This window comes from Dermochelys coriacea, chromosome 1 (assembly GCF_009764565.3).
Source record: "Dermochelys coriacea isolate rDerCor1 chromosome 1, rDerCor1.pri.v4, whole genome shotgun sequence".
NCBI lineage: Eukaryota > Metazoa > Chordata > Testudines > Dermochelyidae > Dermochelys > Dermochelys coriacea.
Window position 1 is genome coordinate 10291338 of NC_050068.2, and position 20174 is coordinate 10311511.

The following is a 20174-nucleotide window of genomic DNA, read 5'->3' on the forward strand; positions in this document are numbered from 1 at the left end:
TGGGTGTCCATCTGGGCACCTTAAAATCACCAACTCATCTACTGAGCCCTTTTCACTACCAACCAACCTAGCTCTCTGGGCACAAAGGGGGGGGGTTACAATTTGGAAGGAGAGGCTATTCTTTTTTTCTTAAAGATGATCCAGCAGCAACAGGAGTTGAAGTCAAGAACCAGATCCGAGCTAAGGCCCAGCTAGCTCTGTATCCTAGCTCCAACAGTGGCTAATATCAGATGGTTCAGAGGAAGCTTTAAAAACCACCCAGTAGCAGATGTGCAATTCCACCCAACATCCTGCTCTCCAACAGTTAGAAACTGGCTTAAACATGAAGCATAAGGTTACATTTGGGAAGGGAGATTATGTTGCTATCATTGGTTATAGCATCTCCTATATCAAGCAATCCTACCACATTCTTGGTCTCAGTGACTTCCTGTGGCAGTGAGTTCCACAGTTAACTACATGTGTGGAAACCTTATTTCTTCTGATCAGTTTTGACTTTGCCCCCTTTTGACTGTCTCCTTCTGAGAGAGACAGGAAGTTCCTGTATCTATTCCTTTAGCAACCCTCCCTTTAGCACTACCCTCTACCTGGCAGGGCCTAGGGCAAGAGAAATAGAGTGGGAGCTGTGTAGGGAAGGGGAGAGCAGCCTTCTGTTGCCCCTAAGCAGAATTCCCACTGACTCAAAGGCCCTGAGTATATGCCCCTCCCCACCCTCTCCAACTTTTGGCCTGAGACTTAGCAAAACATTGCCTCCATTAAGCAGTATTACTTTCCCCCTCAAGCAGCAGTAACTGCTATTAAGTATCTGGGAGGAAGTGGAAACTCTTCCCCCAACTATGTCTGCTTCATCTTCACCCCTATGAACAAGACCCCTAGCAGATCCCTGCTGTTGCCCAAGAGCCACACAGGGAGGTGGGACAGAATGGAAACTAAGCAAGAGAAATCAGCTCATTGCTTGGTGCTGGACAGAGGGAGGCAGTTGGTGGGTAGGATTTCCAGTGCTCAGGCCAGCACTAGGCACAGGGCTGGGCAGTAGGGCTCCTGCCCCTTAGGTCAGAAATCTCCCAGCCAGGGGAATGAAAGGCATTTCTTTCTCTACACACAGCTGCATTTTGCTCAAGGCTGATCAATTACATTTTTCTAGCCTCTTTCATCCCCAAAGGCTTTCCCCATTGCCTCAGCCACTCTGGCAATGCAGCCACGTGGGGGTTGGAACATGGCAGCTCTGTGGCAGAGCACAGCACAGTGTTGCTACAAACTGCTGGAAGTGAGGAATATCAGCCTCCAGTTGAACTGCAGGGAGGAATGTAATGGGGCCAGGACAGCAGGGTTCCATGCTGAGCTTTAACCAGTACAGAACTCAAGTCTGTCAATAACCCCAGCTGATTCTTTCATTGCCCTTCATTGCAGTCATTAAAGGGATTGTTTCAAAGACACCGTGCAGTGGGGGAGCCATTTCTAACACCAATTGCATACAGCCAGTGACACAATCTGTATAAATAGCTAGAAAGCTTTATTCCCCTGGGTCCCATGGAACTGAATTCACAACATCCTTAAGTCAGGAGTGCTTGTCTCAGGAGCTGTTTCTTGGCTGGTGTGAGCCTTTCGGGGAAGCGGATATCAAAATACATGACAAGATCCCCTTTGCGTGTGGGGTCACGAGGCAGAGGCATCCCTTCCCCTGGCACGATTTTGAAGTACTTGGGGCTGGAAGAGCAAAGGCCAGCATTATGCAGGAGGGTGCAGGGAGTAACCTTCCTAAGGCTGCAGTGAGAACACACCCGGCAGTGCTGCCTGGAGTGCAGGGGAGGAATAATCTCATTAAGGAGCAAATTGTGCCTCTATGTGCAGCTCCCTCCAAGGGCAGGAGATGGCCCTAATGAGCTTGCGGGGAGGGATGTACAGAACTTGGAAAAACACAGGTAGCAATTTCTGTAAATTGCTGTGCTCTGAAAAATGATGCTAAAAATGGGCTTTGGGGTTCTCTCTTCACTTTGTCTCAGTGACTCCTGATTAGATTTCCTCCGCTGGTTTTTCTAACGGCTGCCCTGGGATCTGAAAGGCCAGCTGGGTTCATTCTGGCTCAGGTATTGCAGTTGGTCAGAGAGAGTCTGCAAAGCTGAAGTCTGCCCTGAGCAACCTCCGTGCAAGGGGTTTGTGCAGTGCAGCAAGCTGCCTCCAGTGGAGATGTCAGTGTGGACAGAATTCAGCTCTGCAATCAGAACTGAGCTAACAGTCCTGTTAATGAGCCGGGTCTCCCTCCTGGAGATGTGTGGGCTCTGCAGGGCTGGTAGGACTAAAAAACAGTAAGCCCCTGGGGGTGTCTGTGATGTAACTAGATCTTACTCTGCAGACACAGGAGAAGCAGAGCTGGTTAGTACAAAGAGGCTGTTTTTACAGTCAGGCCAAGACTTTCAAAAGTGACTAGTGATTTAGGGTGCCCAATCTAAGATCTCTTAAAGGGGCCTGATTCCCAGAGAGCACTGAACCCCCACCCTCAGACAGTCTCAAGTCTTCCCTTTGAGCATCCCAAATCACTGTTGAAAAGCTCACCTTCCCTTGTGAGAGCAGACCCACGCTTTACTAAAAGCACCACAAAACAGCCTTTCCAAACACTAGGTGAGTAGGGTAGTTTGCCTTGCTGATTGCATATGGGGCTATTTCTGCTCTGGTACTTACTGGACTATATCATTGATGGGAATATTAAGCAGTCTGTCATCTAGTGTTCTCACATCCACTGTACAGCCAATCAAAGCCTGCAAAAGACAGAGCGGGGCACTGAGCCAAGATGTTCATTGATTCTGTGATTCCATTATTCCAAATAACACGCACAGGCTGAAACAAACTGTGATCCATGGGAGCCTGGGTAAGGCTACTACAAATGGGCCTTTACACCCTGAGTGTTCCTCCAGGCACAAGAGGATCATCCCAGTGTAGAGGGATCTTCTGAGTTCTGACAGTGGAGAGCCAGCATACGGGCTTCTCTGCCACATGTTCCCACATGTCCAACTGCCAACTAGGGGGTGTGCCCAGAGAAAAGTGGGGTGTGGCTGAGGTGCTGCTGTAACCCCGGGTGGCCTCCAGCTATTCGTGCAGCCCCCAAGCTGATCTACATGACGCAGGGGGGATCAGATCGAGCCACAACCCACCTAAAACTGAGGGGCTTAACACCACCTTTGCACACCCCATCCCTCGAGTTGCACTGCGATGCCTCTGGGCCAGATCAGAGGATCTGGTGTGAAGAGTGGCAAAGTACCCGTGAGCTCATTCATGTGAGCAATGGGGAGAGAAGCTGAAGGAATTTCAAAATCACTCGCCTTTGCTGAGGAAGGAGCTGAGAGTAGTGAGGACATTGTCCTTAAAAGGCCTGGCGAGCAAAGAGAAATGCAATGCACGAACGGACAAGCTTTTCCCAAAGGGTGCAGGGGCCAGAGCAAGTGTGGAACCCTTAAGAACAGAGCATTGTGACTTAACAATAATCCCTAGCTCTTCCACAGTGCTCTTCCTTTGTAGCTCTCAAAGCACTCGACAAAGGGCGGTGTCATTCTCCCCATTTTACAGATGGAAAACTGAGGCAGAGAGACTTCTCAAGATCACCCAACAAACCAGCGGCAGGGCTGGGAACAGAACCCAAAGCTCCTGAGTCCTGGTCCAGTGTTCTAGCCACTAGGCAACATTGCCGCCTGTGTCATTAATGAACACCACGTTCAAGACTACCTAGCAGTGGATATTTTAAATAAGGAACTTTTTGGAAAAATTATAGTTAATGTCTGAGCTAACTAGCACCTGACACCCTGAGTGGAATTCTAGCTGTAAGGACCTGTTTCCTTATACAAACTGGACATTGATTGGCAATGCAGTAGAATTACAGTTGCTCCTTGTGTTGTTGTTCTGGCTTGTTGCAGACTGACCAATCCATAGGACATTGTAACTGGAGTTTTAAGAGTGCTGGGTAACATTATGACCAATAACACCACCAGTAATCACACATTCAGCTGAGATCAGGGTCACCTAAGACCATGCTTCAGGGCATGAATGGACAATGGAAGGGGTCAGGAAGGAATTCTCCCTCCAGCTACCACGTATGACATTGCAAAACTGGTGAGGTGCCCTGTTTCGGGTTAGTGTGCGCAGTGCCAATTCAGAAGCAAAAGGCATTAGCCATAAATAGATAATCAATTTGATGGTTAGCTCTTAGGATGGGGTGGGCAAACTTTTTGGCCCGAGGGCCACATCGGGGTTGCAAAACTGTAGGGAAGGCTGTGCCTCCCCAAACAGCCTGGCTCCCAACCCCTATCCACGCCCTCCCACTTCCAACCCCCTGACTGCCCCCCCTCAGAATCTGCGACCCATCCAACCCCCCCTGCTCCTTGTCCCCTGACTGCCTCCCCCTGGGACCCCACCCCCTAACCAACCCCCCCGCTCCCTGTCCCCTGACTGCCCCGACCCCTATCCATACCCCCACCCCCTGACAGCTCTCCCCCCCGGACTCCCACACCTATCCAACCCCCCTGCTCCCTGTCCTCTGACCGCCCCCCGCAAAACCTCTGCTCCATCCAACCACCCCTGCTCCCTGTCCCCTGACTGCCCCCAAGACCCCTGCCCCTTATACAACCCCCTTGCTCCCCGCCCCCTTACCATGCTGCTCAGAGCAGCAGGAGCTCGCAGCTTGAGGCCGGCTGGAGCCCGCCGCGCTGCCCAGAAGGAGCAGCAGGCCAGAGCACTGGCGGCACAGCGAGTTGAGGCTGTGGGGGAGAGGGGACAACAAGGGAGGGGCCTGGGGCTAGCCTCCCCAGCCAGGAGCTCAAGGGCCGGGCAGGACGATTCCGTGGGCCGGATATGGTTTGCCCACCTATCTTCGGACAACGACCAAGCCTTTGTTCTGAAAAGAGCCTGATACACTTTGGGACACTAAATAAATAAAAAATACTGGAGATGTTGAATTCTTGGGGCCTGATTTTTATACAGTTGAGACATGTGATTGCACATCTAACTGGCATGCACAATTAGCATGACGGGGTATATGCGTGCACACAGACACACACTAGCTAACTGTGTGCACAGAGGGATAAATAGGTGCATTTGCAAGCATGACGGTCGTATCTACAGATGCAAAATTCCATACCTCAAATGCATTAAGGCCCATAGCTTTAGGCCCAATTAGGCCCATAGCTTTTCTGTTCTCACCTGAATGATCAATGATGAAGTCAGCCAATTCAAGAAGGCTAATCCATAAATATTGAGGATTCAGATGATAAATAATAGGCAGCCTCCCAGCAGTCTGACTGGCCGGCCCAGACTCTGTTTGGTTCAATTATAAACTGGCAATTCCTTTCACCCCCAATGCAGTTTGTTGTCATGCTGCAAAACCTTGCTGCCTTATGGGAAGGTAAGAAAGGAGAAGACACCGTCCAACTCCTCTGAAGTCAATATGCATCTCTTCCTTTTCCTGCATGCAAGTTGGATCAGGCCCCAAGTGCACTAATCATAGAATATTAGGATTCGAAGAGATCTCAGGAGGTCGTCTAGTCCAACCCCCTGCTCAAAGCAGGACCAATCCCCAACTAAATCATCCCAGCCAAGGCTTTGCCAAGCTGGGCCTTAAAAACCTCTAAGGATGGAAAAAGAAAAGGGAGTACTTGTGGCACCTTAGAGACTAACAAATTTATTTGAGCATAAGCTTTTGTGAGCTACAGCTCACTTCATCGGATGCATCCGATGAAGTGAGCTGTAGCTCACGAAAGCTTATGCTCAAATAAATTTGTTAGTCTCTAAAGTGCCACAAGTCCTCCTTTTCTTTTTGCGAATACAGATGAACACGGCTGCTACTCTAAGGATGGAAATTCCACCACCTCCCTAGGTAACCCACTGCAGTGCTTCACCACCCTTCTAGTGAAATAATCAACATCCTTACCTTCCCTAGGGGGATGGTGGCTACATAGAGCAGGTCATCATCCTCCCTTTTAAACCTTGGGTGGAGTTTCTCTCGTACAATGAAGATAATATCAGCTGGGATAATGTTCGGGCCCTAAAGTAAAAGAAATAAGCCAGGAAATGAGTCAGTATCTAGCAGAGACAGGCACTGTTTACAGGGAAAGATAATCAGGTCTTTGCCTTTTTTTTTTTGTTTGTTTCTTTCTGATGTCTCCAGAAGGCCTGGGAAGTGTGTTTTTTAACAAAATATTTTTTCCCTGATTGCCTTTACACTGGATGCTCAGGTTCTTAGCACACTGTATTTCCTGGAAGATAGAAGTAGTAAGGTCATGACATCACAACTCCTAAGGAAGTGAAACCTCAGCAATTGAGAATGGGAAAGGATTTTAATCAATTTGTTTAAAATGCTTTTTCTTTGTTTATATTCATGCCTTTTAAACTCAAACATCAGACACATATTTGGGACAACAACGGTCTTTGTTAAAGCCCCAGGTTCTTGGTTGGCTGGTTCTTGCTCACATGCTCAGGGTCTGATTGGCATATGTAGGATCGGGAAATAATTTTCCCCCAGGTCAGATTGGCAATGACCTTGGGGTTTTTTCACCTTTCCTTGCAATGTGGTAGGCAGGTCACTTGCTGGGATTATTTCATTTAATCAAGTCCCTTCCACTGCAGGAGCCTTGGGCACTGGTGCACCTCGGTCCCTCCTATTCTTTGCCTGTGGCACATCATAGTTTAGTCCAGTGGGCTGGAATACTTTGGTCTCATTTCAGTTGTTGGGTTAGCGTGTGGGTATTGGGGGATATTGGTGGCCTGTGGGATACAGGAGGTCAGACTAGATGATTTGGTGGTCCCTGGCTGTCTTAAGCTCTATGACTAATACTCCCCCCTCCATTAAAGGCTAAGAAAGTCCCCACTGAGCCCTTCAGCGAGTCCTCCTGCTAGATTTGACATTCCTGGGATTCTTGCGGTAAAAACAAATAGAAAAAAACTAGGGCTGCCAAGCGATTAAAAAAATTACTTGTGATTCATCGCACTGTTAAACAATAGAATACTATTTTTTAAAAATATTTTCGGATGTTTTCTACATTTTCAAATATGTTGATTTCAATTACAACACAGAATACAAAGTCTACAGTGCTCACTTTATATTTTTTTATTACAAATATTTGCACTGTAGAAAAACAGAAGAAATAGTATTTTTCAGTTCACGTAATACACATACTGTAGTGCAATCTCTTTATCATTAAAGTTGAACTTACAAATGTAGAATTATGTACAAAAAAAACTGCATTCAAAAATAAAACAATGTAAAACTTTAGAGCCTACAAGTCCACTCAGTCCTACTTCAGCCAATCGCTCAGACAAACAAGTTTGTTTACATTTGTGCCCTCTTCTTGTTTACAATGTCATCTGAAAGTGAGAACAGGCGTTTGCATGGCACTGTTGTAGCTGGTGTCGCAAGGTATTTACATGCCAGATGCGCTAAAGATTCATATGTCCCTTCAAGCTTCACCCACCATTCTAGCGGACATGTGTGCATGCTCATGACAGGTTCTGCTTGATAATGATCCAAAGCGGAGAGGTCCGACGCATGTTGATTTTCATCATCTGAGTCAGATGCCACCAGCAGAAAGTTGATTTTCTTTTTTGGTGGTTTGGGTTCTGTAGTTTTCGCATCTGAATGTTGTTCTTTTAAGACTTCTGAAAGCATGCTCCACACCTCATCTCTCTCAGATTTTTGAAGGCACTTCAGATTCTTAAATCTTGGGTTGAGCGCTGTAGCTATTTTTAGAAATCTCACATTGGTACCTTCTTTGCGTTTTGTCAAATCTGTGGTGAAAGTGTTCTTAAAACGAACACATGCTGGGTCATCATCCGAGACTGCTACGACATGAAATATACGGCAGAATGTGCGTAAAACAGAGCAGGAGACATACAATTCTCCCCCAGGGAGTCACAAATGTAATTAACTCATTATTTTTTTAAACGAGCGTCATCACAAGGAAACACGTCCTCTGGATTGGTGGCCAAAGCATGAAGGGGCATACAAATGTTTAACATATCTGGCACGTAAATACCTTGCAACGCCAGCTACAAAAGTGCCCTGCAAACGCCTGTTCTCACTTTCAGGTGACATAAACAAGAAGCAGGCAGCATTATTTCCCGTAAATGTAAACAAATTTGTTTGTCTTAGCTGAACAAGAAGTAGGACTGAGTGGACTTGTAAGCTCTAAAGTTTTACATTGTTGTCATTTTTTGAGTGCAGTCACATAAGAAAAAAAAAATCTACATTCGTAAATTGCACTTTCACAATAAAGAGATTGCACTACACTACTTGTATGAGGTGAACTGAAAAATACTATTTCTTTTATCATTTTTACAGTGCAAATATTTGAAATAAAAAATAATAATTTAAAGTGAACACTGTGCACTTTGTATTCTATATTGTAATAGAAATCGATACATTTGAAAATGTATAAAAACATCCAAAATATTTAATACATTTCCATTGGTGTTCTATTGTTTAATAGTGCGATTAATTGCAATTCATATTTTTGAGTTAATCGCGTGAGTTTACTGCAATTAACTGACAGCCCTAAAAAAACCCTCCCAAACCTCCATTGTGCATCCCAAAGAAGCAAAGTGAAACAAGAACCCTTTTGTTTTCCCTTGTTGCAGGACTCTTTAAAATCTTTCTAAAATATCATAAAGTAAGACGACCGCTTCAGCTATAAGAGAACTGGGCACTTCCCCTGTACTAGTTACATGAGAGATCACAAAAAGCAAAAAGCCAATTACTCGAGCCGCCAAAAGAACATTCTTGCACAGGCAACTTTAACTGTGGAATTGCAGAGCTACTGAGTGCTTAATGTAACGGCCATACTGGGTCAGACCAACAGTCCATCTGGCTGAGTATCCTGTCTTCTGACAAAAAGAAAAGGAGTACTTGTGGCACCTTAGAGACTAACAAATTTATTTGAGCATAAGCTTTCGTGAGCTACAGCTCACTTCACGAAAGCTTATGCTCAAATAAATTTGTTAGTCTCTAAGGTGCCACAAGTACTCCTTTTCTTTTTGCAAATACAGACTAACACGGCTGCTACTCTGAAACCTGTCTTCTGACAGTGGCCAATGCCAGGTGTTCCAGAGGGAATGAACAGAACAGGTAATCATCAAGTGAGCCATCCCCTGTCATCCACACCCAGCTTCTGGCAATCAGAGGCTAGAGACACTCAGAGCATGCGGTTGCATCCCTGATCATCTTGGCTAATAGCTTGATTTTGCAACCTTAAGAATGTTCTTTTAACGGAGCTTTTTGGGTGTAACTTCGGTACTGAGCACTGCTGCTTGCGCTCCCTCGGGTGTAAAATTCACCCCTGTGCTGAAGGCCAGCACATGCTCCAGCTAAATCCCACTCAAGCCCTCAAATAGGGTGTAAAGCAATGCCTCGACCTGGTGCTCGCGCTGTGCACAGGGGTGAATTTGACCTGACAATATTAACATTCTGCATATCTGGGGTCTAATTCTCAGTTATGGCTCTCAGAGTAGCAGCTGTGTTAGTCTGTATTCGCAAAAAAGAAAAGGAGTACTTGTGGCACCTTAGAGACTAACAAATTTATTTGAGCATAAGCTTTCATGAGCTACAGCTCACTTCATTGGATGCTCTCTGATCCCGAGGACTGGTCTGCGCCGGCCCCAACCCCAGTGGGAGTGACAGCAGCCAAGAGAATGCTCTAATCTGTCCCTTGGCATGGCTCCCCTATCTCCTGTGCTGGGGGCAGGGGATGCAGGGGCTACCTCCGTCAGCTGTTTGCCAGCGGTTTTAGTTCTGATTCTCCACTGCCAGGGGAATGCCTGGCTGGCTACGTACGATTGGATTCTGGGCCCTCGAAACTGCCTGAAAAGAGCCCCGGGCTGGATCTCAGCGGAGAATCAGGCCCCTCATCTTCAAAGCATTCTACAAACATTAACTAGTTAATCCTCACAATGCCCTGCAGAGGAAGTGGAGGGTTATCAGATGGGGAAACTGAGGCAGGGAAATTATATGATTTGCTCAAGGCCATGGCAGGAGTCCCTGTCAGAGCTAAGACTTGTGCTCCTAAATCCCTTAGGCAATGTAGAAAATCTCCCGCTTAGCCTCATCTTAAAATATGCATCATTACTCAGGCTTGTTTTATGTGGCTTGTTGATTAGTGTCTGTCAAGTACTTTGAGATCTTCAGATGGAAGGTGCAACAGAAACACAAAATCCCATTACAGCAAACAATGAATGAGCCAGTCAGTACTGGTGAAATCTTGCCAGGTGACAGTCTCTCAGTAACTTACCTGGTCGCCTTCTTTTTGAAAAGTAATCCTGGTGCCCTGCTTCCAACCGGGCTGCACGTCGATCGTTAAGATCTTATCTCTGATGGTGGACGTGTGACCGTCTTCATTCATCACCTGGGGTTTGAAACAGCTGAGTAGGGCAATCAGGTTTGGTCTGTATTTAGGAGACCTGGGCCTTTGATTGGCTAGGATGCCAGTGTTACTGCACCAGCCTTGTGGGCAACTGCCTTTAGGAAACGAAATCAGTTTTGGCTTGAATTACAGAGTTTCTGTGCCCAGGCAGCTCTGCAAATCATGGTTATTACAGTAGTGACTAGGGACCAATCAAGATTGGGCCCCAAGACAAACAAAGGGTGGAGGAAAGGGGCAAAACACACAGAGGAAACAATGACAGGTTTCAGAGTAGCAGCCGTGTTAGTCTGTATTCGCAAAAAGAAAAGGAGTACTTGTGGCACCTTAGAGACTAACAAATTTATTAGAGCATAAGCTTTCGTGAGCATAAGCATAAGCATTAGAGCATAAGCTTTCATCCGATGAAGTGAGCTCTAGCTCACGAAAGCTAACGCTCTAATAAATTTGTTAGTCTCTAAGGTGCCACAAGTACTCCTTTTCTTTTTTAGAAGAAACAATGGGATGGAAAAATCAGGCCACCTGGAGATAAATGCGGCTTCCAGTTACCCCTGTTCTACCTCACTGGAGTCTGCCAGGGAGATTAATATTTGCATTTAATTTCCGTCTGACTTTAGTGGGATAGCCATGGGGTCACTGGCCCTACATATTTGGCTCAATGTTTGAGGAATGTATTTTGTTCATTTCAAGACAGTCTGATTGCAAGCACAAGCCACCAACCCCCCAGAGCCCTGTTGATGGCAGAGGCCACATAGGTAAGATTAAGGCAGGCAAATAGACTCAAACCTGTTACGTTAACACTACAGGTTTCAGAGTAGCAGCCGTGTTAGTCTGTATTCGCAAAAAGAAAAGGAGTACTTGTGGCACCTTAGAGACTAACAAATTTATTAGAGCATAATTATGCAAGGCACTGAATTTAGCCGTATAGAGTGGAAATCTGTCAACTTCATGAAAAAACTCGCAGGCATCCGATGAAGTGAGCTGTAGCTCATGAAAGCTTATGCTCTAATAAATTTGTTAGTCTCTAAGGTGCCACAAGTACTCCTTTTCTTTTTGTTAACACTACAGAAGCCCAAGCTTTTCCTGCACCCTGCTCAATGCTGTGTAAGACAGTGTCAACTTCCAGCAGGGCCTCCTGTGCTCCGGCAGTGGGGCTGGGTCCCATGGCACCAGAGAGAGCACAGAAATTTGGCTGTCGGGATCCTGCCCAAACTTGTTGCTCTGTACAGCACACGGGGTCTGCTGCTGTGGGTGGCTATGAAAGAGAGGCCACTGCAGGAGCAAGAATGGATCCCTGGCTGCTCTCTGCACAGCCACAGGAGCACATTTGCCATGGAGAAGGAGTGGGGTTGGGGCCATGCACTTTCACCCCACCCTACTCTTCTCAACTGCCCTGCCCCACTGCCTGGAGCAGGTTACTCCCCACCTGTCCATTCCCCTATCGGCTGAAACTCGGGAGATGCTATCACAGAATATAGCGATCAGTCACATCCACTAATTTCAGTGAAACTTCCAGTGCCCTCCTAGTGAAACATACAACTCAGCACAATGGGAAAGAACAGCTCTTCCATGACAGGCTCCCTTCGGGCACTGTCCCGCTTCAAACACCACCGATTCGGGCTCACGTCTCACCACTCCTAATTCAGTCCCCATCTTTCCTTACCCTGCGAGAAATCTTAATTTTCTTGGTGCATCCATAGAACAGGTCCTCCAGTGACAGGTAGAGATCTCGCTCAACTGGCGGGTCCTGCTTCGCCACCCCTTTTCCCCGCAGCCCCCCGAATGCCATGTTCACCTCAGACCCATCTGAGGCAAATAACTCTGTGTATATCAAAAAACAGAATCCCAGCTATGCATATAAAATGATGGGGTCTAAATTAGCTGTTACCACTCTGCTGATGAGCTCTAGGGGTCATCAGGCATAGCTCTTTGAAAACGTCCAATCCATGTGCAGCAGCAGTCAAAAGAACGAACAGAACCTTCGAAACAATTAGGAAAGGGATATATAATAAAACAGTAAATTTCATAATGACACTATATAAATCCATGGTGCACCCACATCTTGACTTCTGCGTGCAGTTCTGGTCACCCCATCTCAAAAAAGATATATTAGAAAAGGAAAAGGGACAGAGAAGGGCAACAAAATTGATTAGGGGTATGGAACAGCTTTTATTCGAGGACAGATTAAACAGGCTGGGACTGGTCAGCTTGGAAAAGAGATGATTAAAGGGTGATATGATAGAGGTCTATAAAATCATGACTGGCGTAGAGAAAGTGAATAAGGAAGTGTTATTTACCCCTTCTCATTACACCAGAACCATGGGTCGTCACCCAATGAAATTAATAGGCAGCAGGTTTAAAACAAACTAAAGGAAATATTTCTTCACACATGAATCTGTAGAACTCTTTGCCATCTTTAGACTCTTTAGACCATCTTGTGAAGGCCAAGACTATAACTGGGTTAAAAAAAGAATTAGAGAAGTTCTTGGAAGATAAGTCCATCAGTGTCTATTAGCCAAGATGGTCACAGATGCAACCCCATGCTCTCGGTATCCCTAAGCCTCTGACTGCCAGAGGCTGGGACTGGATGACAGGGAATGGTGTCCTGATAATTGCCCTGTTCTGTTCATTCCCTTGGTAGCCCTGGCATTGGCCACTGTCAGACGACAGGATATTGGGCTAAATGGACCACTGGTCTGACTCAGTATGGCCATTCTTATGTTCAATGACCCAGAAAAAGGTTAGATGCAATCACACCATCAGCTGAGAGTGGCATGAGCTAGTGGCCTGAGCACAGGTCTGGGAGCCAGGCATTCCTAGTTCTAGACCCAGCTCTGACACTGACTCCCCTCTCTGTCCTTGGCAAGTCACTCAGGTCAGAAGTGTTTCAGAGTAGCAGCCGTGTTAGTCTGTATTCGCAAAAAGAAAAGGAGTACCCGTGGCACCTTAGAGACTAACAAATTTATTAGAGCATAGGTCAGAAGTGTGTCAGTTTTTCAATGCCCAGCTTGAGACATGCTGGGCTGAACATGGGCACTCACAAACCTTCCCCCTGCCCAGGTTCCTGCTGATTTCAACTGCTGTTGCGGGTGCTCGGTGCCTCTGAACATCAGGATCAAGATGGCTCACACCAGCCACCCAGCAAGTGAGACATTCCAAGACACTGACAGCTTTTGGCAATTTCCAAAAAGGCCTCCTTGTGCCTCAGTTTCCCCATTTGTAAAATGGGGGTGATCTCACCACTCTACCAGCTGGGATAACTTTGTGAATGCTTGAAAAATGTTCTGATCATGAAAAGCATGAATTATTATTTATTTATTACGTGTTTATTACCATGCTAAAGTAATTCCTGCTTTCTTCCAGGAATCCCTGAAGTTGTTGTCACTATCTTTGTTTGAAGGAGTTTTTTACCCCCCCTTTTTTTAACCAACATAAACATAAAAAGTTTCCATTCTACCTCCTAAACTCTAAAATCAATAATTGGACTTTGCTCTCCTCTGATGCCTTCCATCCAAGGACCAAAGACATTTATGAAGTAAGTCTCCCAACCCTGCTATGAGGTGGCACACTAATAATTATTAACCCCATTTTACAGACAGAGAAACTGAGCCATAAAGAAGTTAAGTAACTTGTCCAAGGCTGCCAAGTGAGTCAGTGGCAGACTAGGGAATAAAACCTAGGTCACCTGACTGCCAGACATGTGCCATGCCCCTAAGACCACCTTTCTTGTTTCCAACATGGCAGTTTGTTGCAAGTTCTTTGGGACCTGATCCTGTGATCTCCCCAAACAGAATGTAAATTCACTCCTGCAGATTTACAATATTAAGCCTTTAATTAGCTTGAAAACTTCACCAAGCGCCCAGATTGGGAAGAAACCTTTTGATCAAATTTTGTGAGTGTCATGAGCTCCACTCAGAGCACAATGTGCTCCCAGATATCCAGGGACACGGGTCCAGAGTAACCTGGTCCTAGGAATGTCTCAGTGCTGATGGTCCCAGTCTCTGGAGATATAGACGAGGCAGGTTGTATCACTCTTCACCACCACCTAGTGGCTGACTGCAGCATGGCATTAAAATCTCAGTGAAGACTGCCTGCTCTTTGGGTCTCCAGGTTCTGGGTGCAATTGCCATTATTTGAGCCAGGGGATTTTCAAGAGGAGAAAGCGACCAGCTCAGGGGAAAACACTACAAGCCCAGCCTGAAGCGACTGTTCTGTCCCATGTGGTTTAAAGCACTGCCCAGCAACGCTCCCATGGGGACATGGGATGGGGTGACAGGTCAGGTAAACCAAAGCCAATTGCAGGAGAAACAACCCTCAAACTGAGGTTCCGAGGGCTGATTGTGACTGTACAAAACTTTAACCTACTTCCTGCCAACCACAGGGTTGGTTCTGTTGAAGAAACTATGCTTGGGGCAATCACCATAAAAACACAACAAGAAGCATCACAGGAAGGAATTATACCTACCAGCAAAGGGATTATCACCTCCAAAGAACTCCTTGAAGACTTTGTCAGCATTGCCATGAAACACATAGCCAACAGACCAGGGGTTTTCACTCCCAAATTCCAGGGGGATCCCACCTTTGAGACCCTCTTCTCCAAATTTATCATAGATGCCCCTCTTCACAGCTAAGGGAGAAAGAGGCATCAGTACCCAGGGTTGTGAGTTCAATCCTTGAGGGGGCCATTTAGGGATCTGGGGCAAAAATTGGCGATTGTGCCTGCTTTGAGCAGGGGGTTGGACTAGATGATCTCCTGAGGTCCCTTCCAACCCTGATATTCTATGATTCTATGATGTGCATATGCTTCGATCATTTGTGTGTCAGATGAAAGTATATAGTTCTAGACCCAGGTCTTTGCTTGATCCTGGGATCTGTCACCCAAAGCTGTCATTAAGCATTCTCCTTGCCATAAGAAAATCTTAAGTAGCAGAAAGGATGCTATTGCATCAGTCTGGTAGCAACTATCTATAGGAGTCTCATACTTAGAAGCAATCTCAAAGGCTCATCCTTCCAGCTGGGGAAGTTGATACATTGAGTGATCCAGGGGAAGGTGACTGATCGCCTCCTGTCCCTACCCAGGCAGTCATCTGATACACAGAATGGAAACCACAGAGAAGACTGTAACAAATCACTTTCCTAATAAGCTCATTAAGGTTTCCCACAACTCAGTTTCCACACAAGGATTCCTTTATTAGTCCCAAAAGCCACCTGGTGTTAGTTACATCCAAAATACAAATTTAAGCATATACATGCCTATATTCTATATCCCAATGCCAATAGTTACAAGCAATGGTCAAAATGCTCACAATTAAGATCAGGTACCTGGGAAATACCTTGCCATCATAACGTGACTCCAGAGGGATTAGGAAAATCTCTGACAAAGAACCCCTAGAAAACTTTGCCTTTTTATACACTGTAATAAACAGGTAGTGTGGGACCTGAGCTCAGGACAGATAAAGCAGCTAGGACTGAACAATGTCTTCTGCCCCAGTCAAGACAAGATTAATGACCGGGCCTGTTTCTTCAAGATTTTCTTCTCATCTCATTTGGCCATATTTCTTTCTAACTACTAAACTACACATTTTTTAAATAATAAACTAAACAAACCAAATATATACAGCACCTGGTACCCAATTATCCAAGTTGTCTTTATTTCTGTGATCTCAACCCAAACTTTACATAAGATGACACTGATATTTAAGTGTCGCCACAAGTTTAACACAAACAACTTTTGTTTCTCTTCAACCCATCCTTTTACATGCTTCGGGCCTATCATTCATGCTAAAATCCAAACTCAATTTAACACCATAGTTTGCTTAGGCCTGATGCCGGCCTATATTCCCACAAAGACTACAATCTTCTCTATCTCCAGTCCTTACAGTCTAGAGAGACCCCACAGAGATTACAAACATACAGCAACCCACAAGGAAGATGGGGGGCGGGGTCATGGAAGGTCAGATTTAGATGTCTACAGGTGCGATTTGCCAACAAAAGCAGGGAGAAAGAGAACTACAACTTTCAGCCATTAGATTTTCTTGTGCCTGTGCATTGTGGTGGATTCTCCTTCATTGTAAATGTTTAAATCAAGATTGGGTGTTGTTCTGTCACCTATGTCCAATTCAAACAGGAATTAATTCAAAGGAGTCCAAGGACTTGTGTTATACAGAGGGTCCGACTAGATGATCACAGTGGTCCCATCTGGTTTTTATAATCTAAGAATCTTATGTTATATTAAAGAGAAATATTTTCTTCACATGTAAGCACTTATAGATCAGTGGTTCTCAAACAGGGGTACATGTACCCCTGGGGTATGCAGAGGTTTTCCAAGGGGTACATCAGCTCATCTAGATGTTTGCCTAGTTTTACCACAGGCTACATAAAAAGCACTAGCGAAGTCAGTACAAACTAAAATTTCATTCAGACAATGACTTGTTTATACTGCTCTATATACTATACACTGAAATGTAAGTACAATATTTATTTTCCAATTGGTTTATTTTATAATTATATGGTAAAATTGAGAAAGTCGGAAATTTTTCAGTAATAGTGTGCTGTGACACTTCTATATTTTTATGTCCGATGTTGAGTACTATACTAAGCACGTAATTGTTAAGTGAGGTGAAACTTGGGGTATGCAAGACAAATCAGACTCTTGAAAGGGGTACAGTAGTCTGGAAAGGTTGAGAGACACTGTTATACACCATGATCAAGTCACCTCTTAACCTTCTCTTTGATAAATCTAAACCGATTAAAATATATTTACTCTCACCATAAGGCATATTTTTCAGACCTTGAATTGTTCTTATAGTTCTTTTCTGCACTCTCTCCAATTTTTCAACATGCTTTTTGAAGTGTGGACACCAGAACTGGAGGCGGTTTTCCAGTAATGGTCTCTCCGATGCTGTAAACAGAGGTAATATAACCTCCCTACTTCTATTTAATATTCCCCTGCTTATATATCCAAGGATCATGCTAGTTCTCTTGGCCACAGCATTGCATTGGCTCCCTGCTCCTGCAATCTGACTGTCACAGGTCACCATGACCCTTACACCCATGCTAGCGATGTCAGTGGGGCTCCAAACACACACAGACCTTCACCAGCCTGGATCAGACTGCAGGAGCAGGGATCAGTGCTGCATGCAATAGATAAACAATTAAGTAACTGGTTTCAGAGTAGCAGCTGTGTTATATCCGCAAAAAAAAAAAAAAGGAGTACTTGTGGCACCTTAGAGACTAGCCAATTTATTTGAGCATATGCTCAAATAAATTGGCTAGTCTCTAAGGTGCCACAAGTACTCTTTTTCTAATTAAGTAACTGATGTTAATAGCCAGACAGAGGATAAACCAGCTAACCAGCATGGCAGCAAAGCAGACGATATGAGGTGCCTAATGAAATCCCCCTGCAGAAAGTACACTCTGTACTTGGATATGACTTTCCAGACCTTATCCCTGAGCTGCAGTTTATCTGTGGGAAGAGAAACGTGTTCCTACTTACGATCACTTAACACGTCATAGGCTTCTGCGAGCTGCCTGAATTTATCCGGCGCCCAAGGTTCTTCATTTTTTAAAGGATGGTTCTTCAAGGCTAGTTTCCGGTAGCTGCAAAAAGAAGCCAGGGAGGTCCCACCCCACGGTGGGCGCAGTTAGATCCGCATCCAATGAAGTGAGCTGTAGCTCACGAAAGCTTATGCTCTAATAAATTTGTTAGTCTCTAAGGTGCCACAAGTCCTCCTTTTCTTTTTGCGAATACAAACTAACACGGCTGCTACTCTGAAACCTGTTCTGACATGCAATCTGAAGCGCTTTTCAACCAAGTGCATTTGTTAGACGTTTAAGATCCCAAAACTTAGCGGAATAGATGTGGGGGATTAGGGCCCGATCCTGCCCTCCTGAGTTCCTCTCTTGCGTATTGCAAGGTGTGGTTCCCAGGTTGGGTGCCTGCCCTGCTGTGGCCGAGGAAATCAGTAGCACCTAAACACAACTGGTAATGGCTCACCTTAAGTGATCACTCTGGTTACAGTTTCAGAGTAGCAGCCGTGTTAGTCTGTATTCGCAAAAAGAAAAGGAGGACTTGTGGCACCTTAGAGACTAACAAATTTATGAGAGCATCAGCTTTCGTGAGCTACAGCTCACTTCATCGGATGCAAATGCATCCGATGAAGTGAGCTGTAGCTCACGAAAGCTGATGCTCTCATAAATTCGTTAGTCTCTAAGGTGCCACAAGTCCTCCTTTTCTTTCTGGTTACAGTGTGTATGGTAACACCCACTGTTTCATGCTCTCTGTGTGTGTCTATCAATCTCCCCACTGTATTTTCCACTGAATGCATCCGATGAGGTGAGCTGTCGCTCACGAACGCTGATGCTCAAACAAATGTTAGTCTCTAAGGGGCCACAAGTCCTCCTGTTCTTTTTTGCATTGCTTTGCGGCCTGCCCCTGCAAGGCGCTGGACTTTCAGCGGGAGCGGACCGTGTGTCAGCGCTGTCGCCCCGCCACTCAAGGCACAGAGCCTACGAGGTACTGAGGCATCTCGTTCCGGCTGATTTCTAAGGGAGTTAGGCCCCCCCCGACGCCGACGGGCCCCTGGGGGGGGGGGGGAGCTGCCCCCGCACGCGCCCGCGACGCCGACGGGCCCTTGGGGGGGGGGGGGAGCTGCGCCCGGGGCGGGGCGCCCGGGACCCCCCAGCCCCGCTCACGCTTGTTTGATGTCGGCGTCCTTGGCGCTGCGGCGGAGCTCGAGCACCGCGTAGTAATCCTGCCCCATGGCGCCCGGCCCCGCTCGCCCGTTGCTATGGACGCCGCCGCCGCCGCCGCGCGGGGCATGGTGGGAGCTGTAGTTCTTTTCCGCCCACACGTCACTTCCGGACTACACGCCCCGCCCCGCAGCCTGGCCTTTCCCGGCCCCCCACCGTGTGGGTGCGTTTAGGGGAGGGGGTAAGAGACACCGCCCGCGCCCCCCCCAGCTCCTGGGGCAGTAGCCCGGCTGGCTCCGTAGGGTTTGGGAGCCCCCTCAAGGAGACACTGCAGCCCCAGGGCCTCCTTCCCCCCCCCCCCAGCTCAACCCCGCTCCTTCCCCCCCCCTTTCCTCCACCCAGGGGTGCCACGGGCGGTTGGAGGGATTCCTGGAGGTTTCAGCACGTGACAATCTTTCATTTAAAAATTTATCTTGAATTCCTGGAGACCCCAGGCCAATCCTGGAGGGTTGGCACCCCTACCTCCACCCTGCCCCACCTACATGGGGCCCGCTTGTCTCACTTCCCCTCTCCCTTTCTTCCGCAGAGCCTTCACCCATGAGCCCTCCCAAATGCTGGCCTACCGAAGCAGATGTGTGAATGTCTGCGGTGTGGGGTATTCCTTGCATTAGGAAGTGCCGAGCACACTTGCCGGTGTGCATTCGTTTACTAGCATTGCCCAGCTCAGCACCCACTGTGCCATCATCCACATTAGCAGTATTGGGGCATGATGGTATTTCATTTTCACAAATATCAGTGACAGGGAGGGAGGACAAAAGTCTTACAGGTAAACAGGGAACTGGTATGGATGGAGCCTTGTTGCATTCTGATAAGCCAATCCTATATTCCTAAATGCTCCCCCACACTATGGCATGCACTGTGATAGTTATTTAAGAGTAAATAGTTACTTGTCTTCAGAGTACTTTACACTCAGCCATCACAAATTCTGCTGGGGCTGGTGGGTTTTATTACCAGATTTTCAGGAGTTAAAGGTGGGAAAGCAGATTTTGTACATGGGCTAAATTCTTATGACAATTTTAATTGTCTATAAGGTAG

The 20174-nt window shown here is 46.4% G+C and overlaps 1 protein-coding gene across 4 annotated transcripts; it reads right to left on the minus strand.

Annotated features, from left to right (window-relative positions):
* Positions 1 to 1145: 1145 nt before the first annotated feature.
* DNAJB13 (DnaJ heat shock protein family (Hsp40) member B13) lies at positions 1146 to 19291 on the minus strand. Of its 4 annotated transcripts, XM_038411579.2 has the most exons (8): positions 19083 to 19263; positions 17884 to 17987; positions 14854 to 15015; positions 12052 to 12209; positions 10260 to 10373; positions 5912 to 6025; positions 2677 to 2753; positions 1146 to 1704 (listed from the first exon to the last, which is right to left on the minus strand). In XM_038411579.2, exons 1-8 carry the CDS (start codon positions 19148 to 19150, stop codon positions 1551 to 1553), a joined length of 951 nt encoding a protein of 316 aa, XP_038267507.1. In that variant the 5' UTR covers positions 19151 to 19263; the 3' UTR covers positions 1146 to 1550. The 4 variants fall into 4 exon arrangements, with proteins under 4 accessions (XP_038267507.1, XP_043359962.1, XP_043359964.1 ...); XM_043504027.1 differs by lacking the exon at positions 2677 to 2753 and having other exon boundaries at positions 19083 to 19259; XM_043504029.1 differs by lacking the exons at positions 1146 to 1704; positions 2677 to 2753; positions 5912 to 6025; positions 10260 to 10373 and having other exon boundaries at positions 12056 to 12237; positions 19083 to 19289.
* Positions 19292 to 20174: the final 883 nt, after the last annotated feature.

Excerpts from the sequence above, each read along its gene's own strand:
- DNAJB13 (XM_038411579.2), bottom strand. The coding sequence starts at position 19,150 with ATGGGGCAGGATTACTACGCGGTGCTCGAGCTCCGCCGCAGCGCCAAG. Across the intron at positions 12,210-14,853 it reads AGGTGATAATCCCTTTGCTG|AGTTATTTGCCTCAGATGGG; the intron begins GTAGGTATAATT and ends TGATATACACAG. Across the intron at positions 10,374-12,051 it reads AAATTAAGATTTCTCGCAGG|GTGATGAATGAAGACGGTCA; the intron begins GTAAGGAAAGAT and ends TTCAAACCCCAG.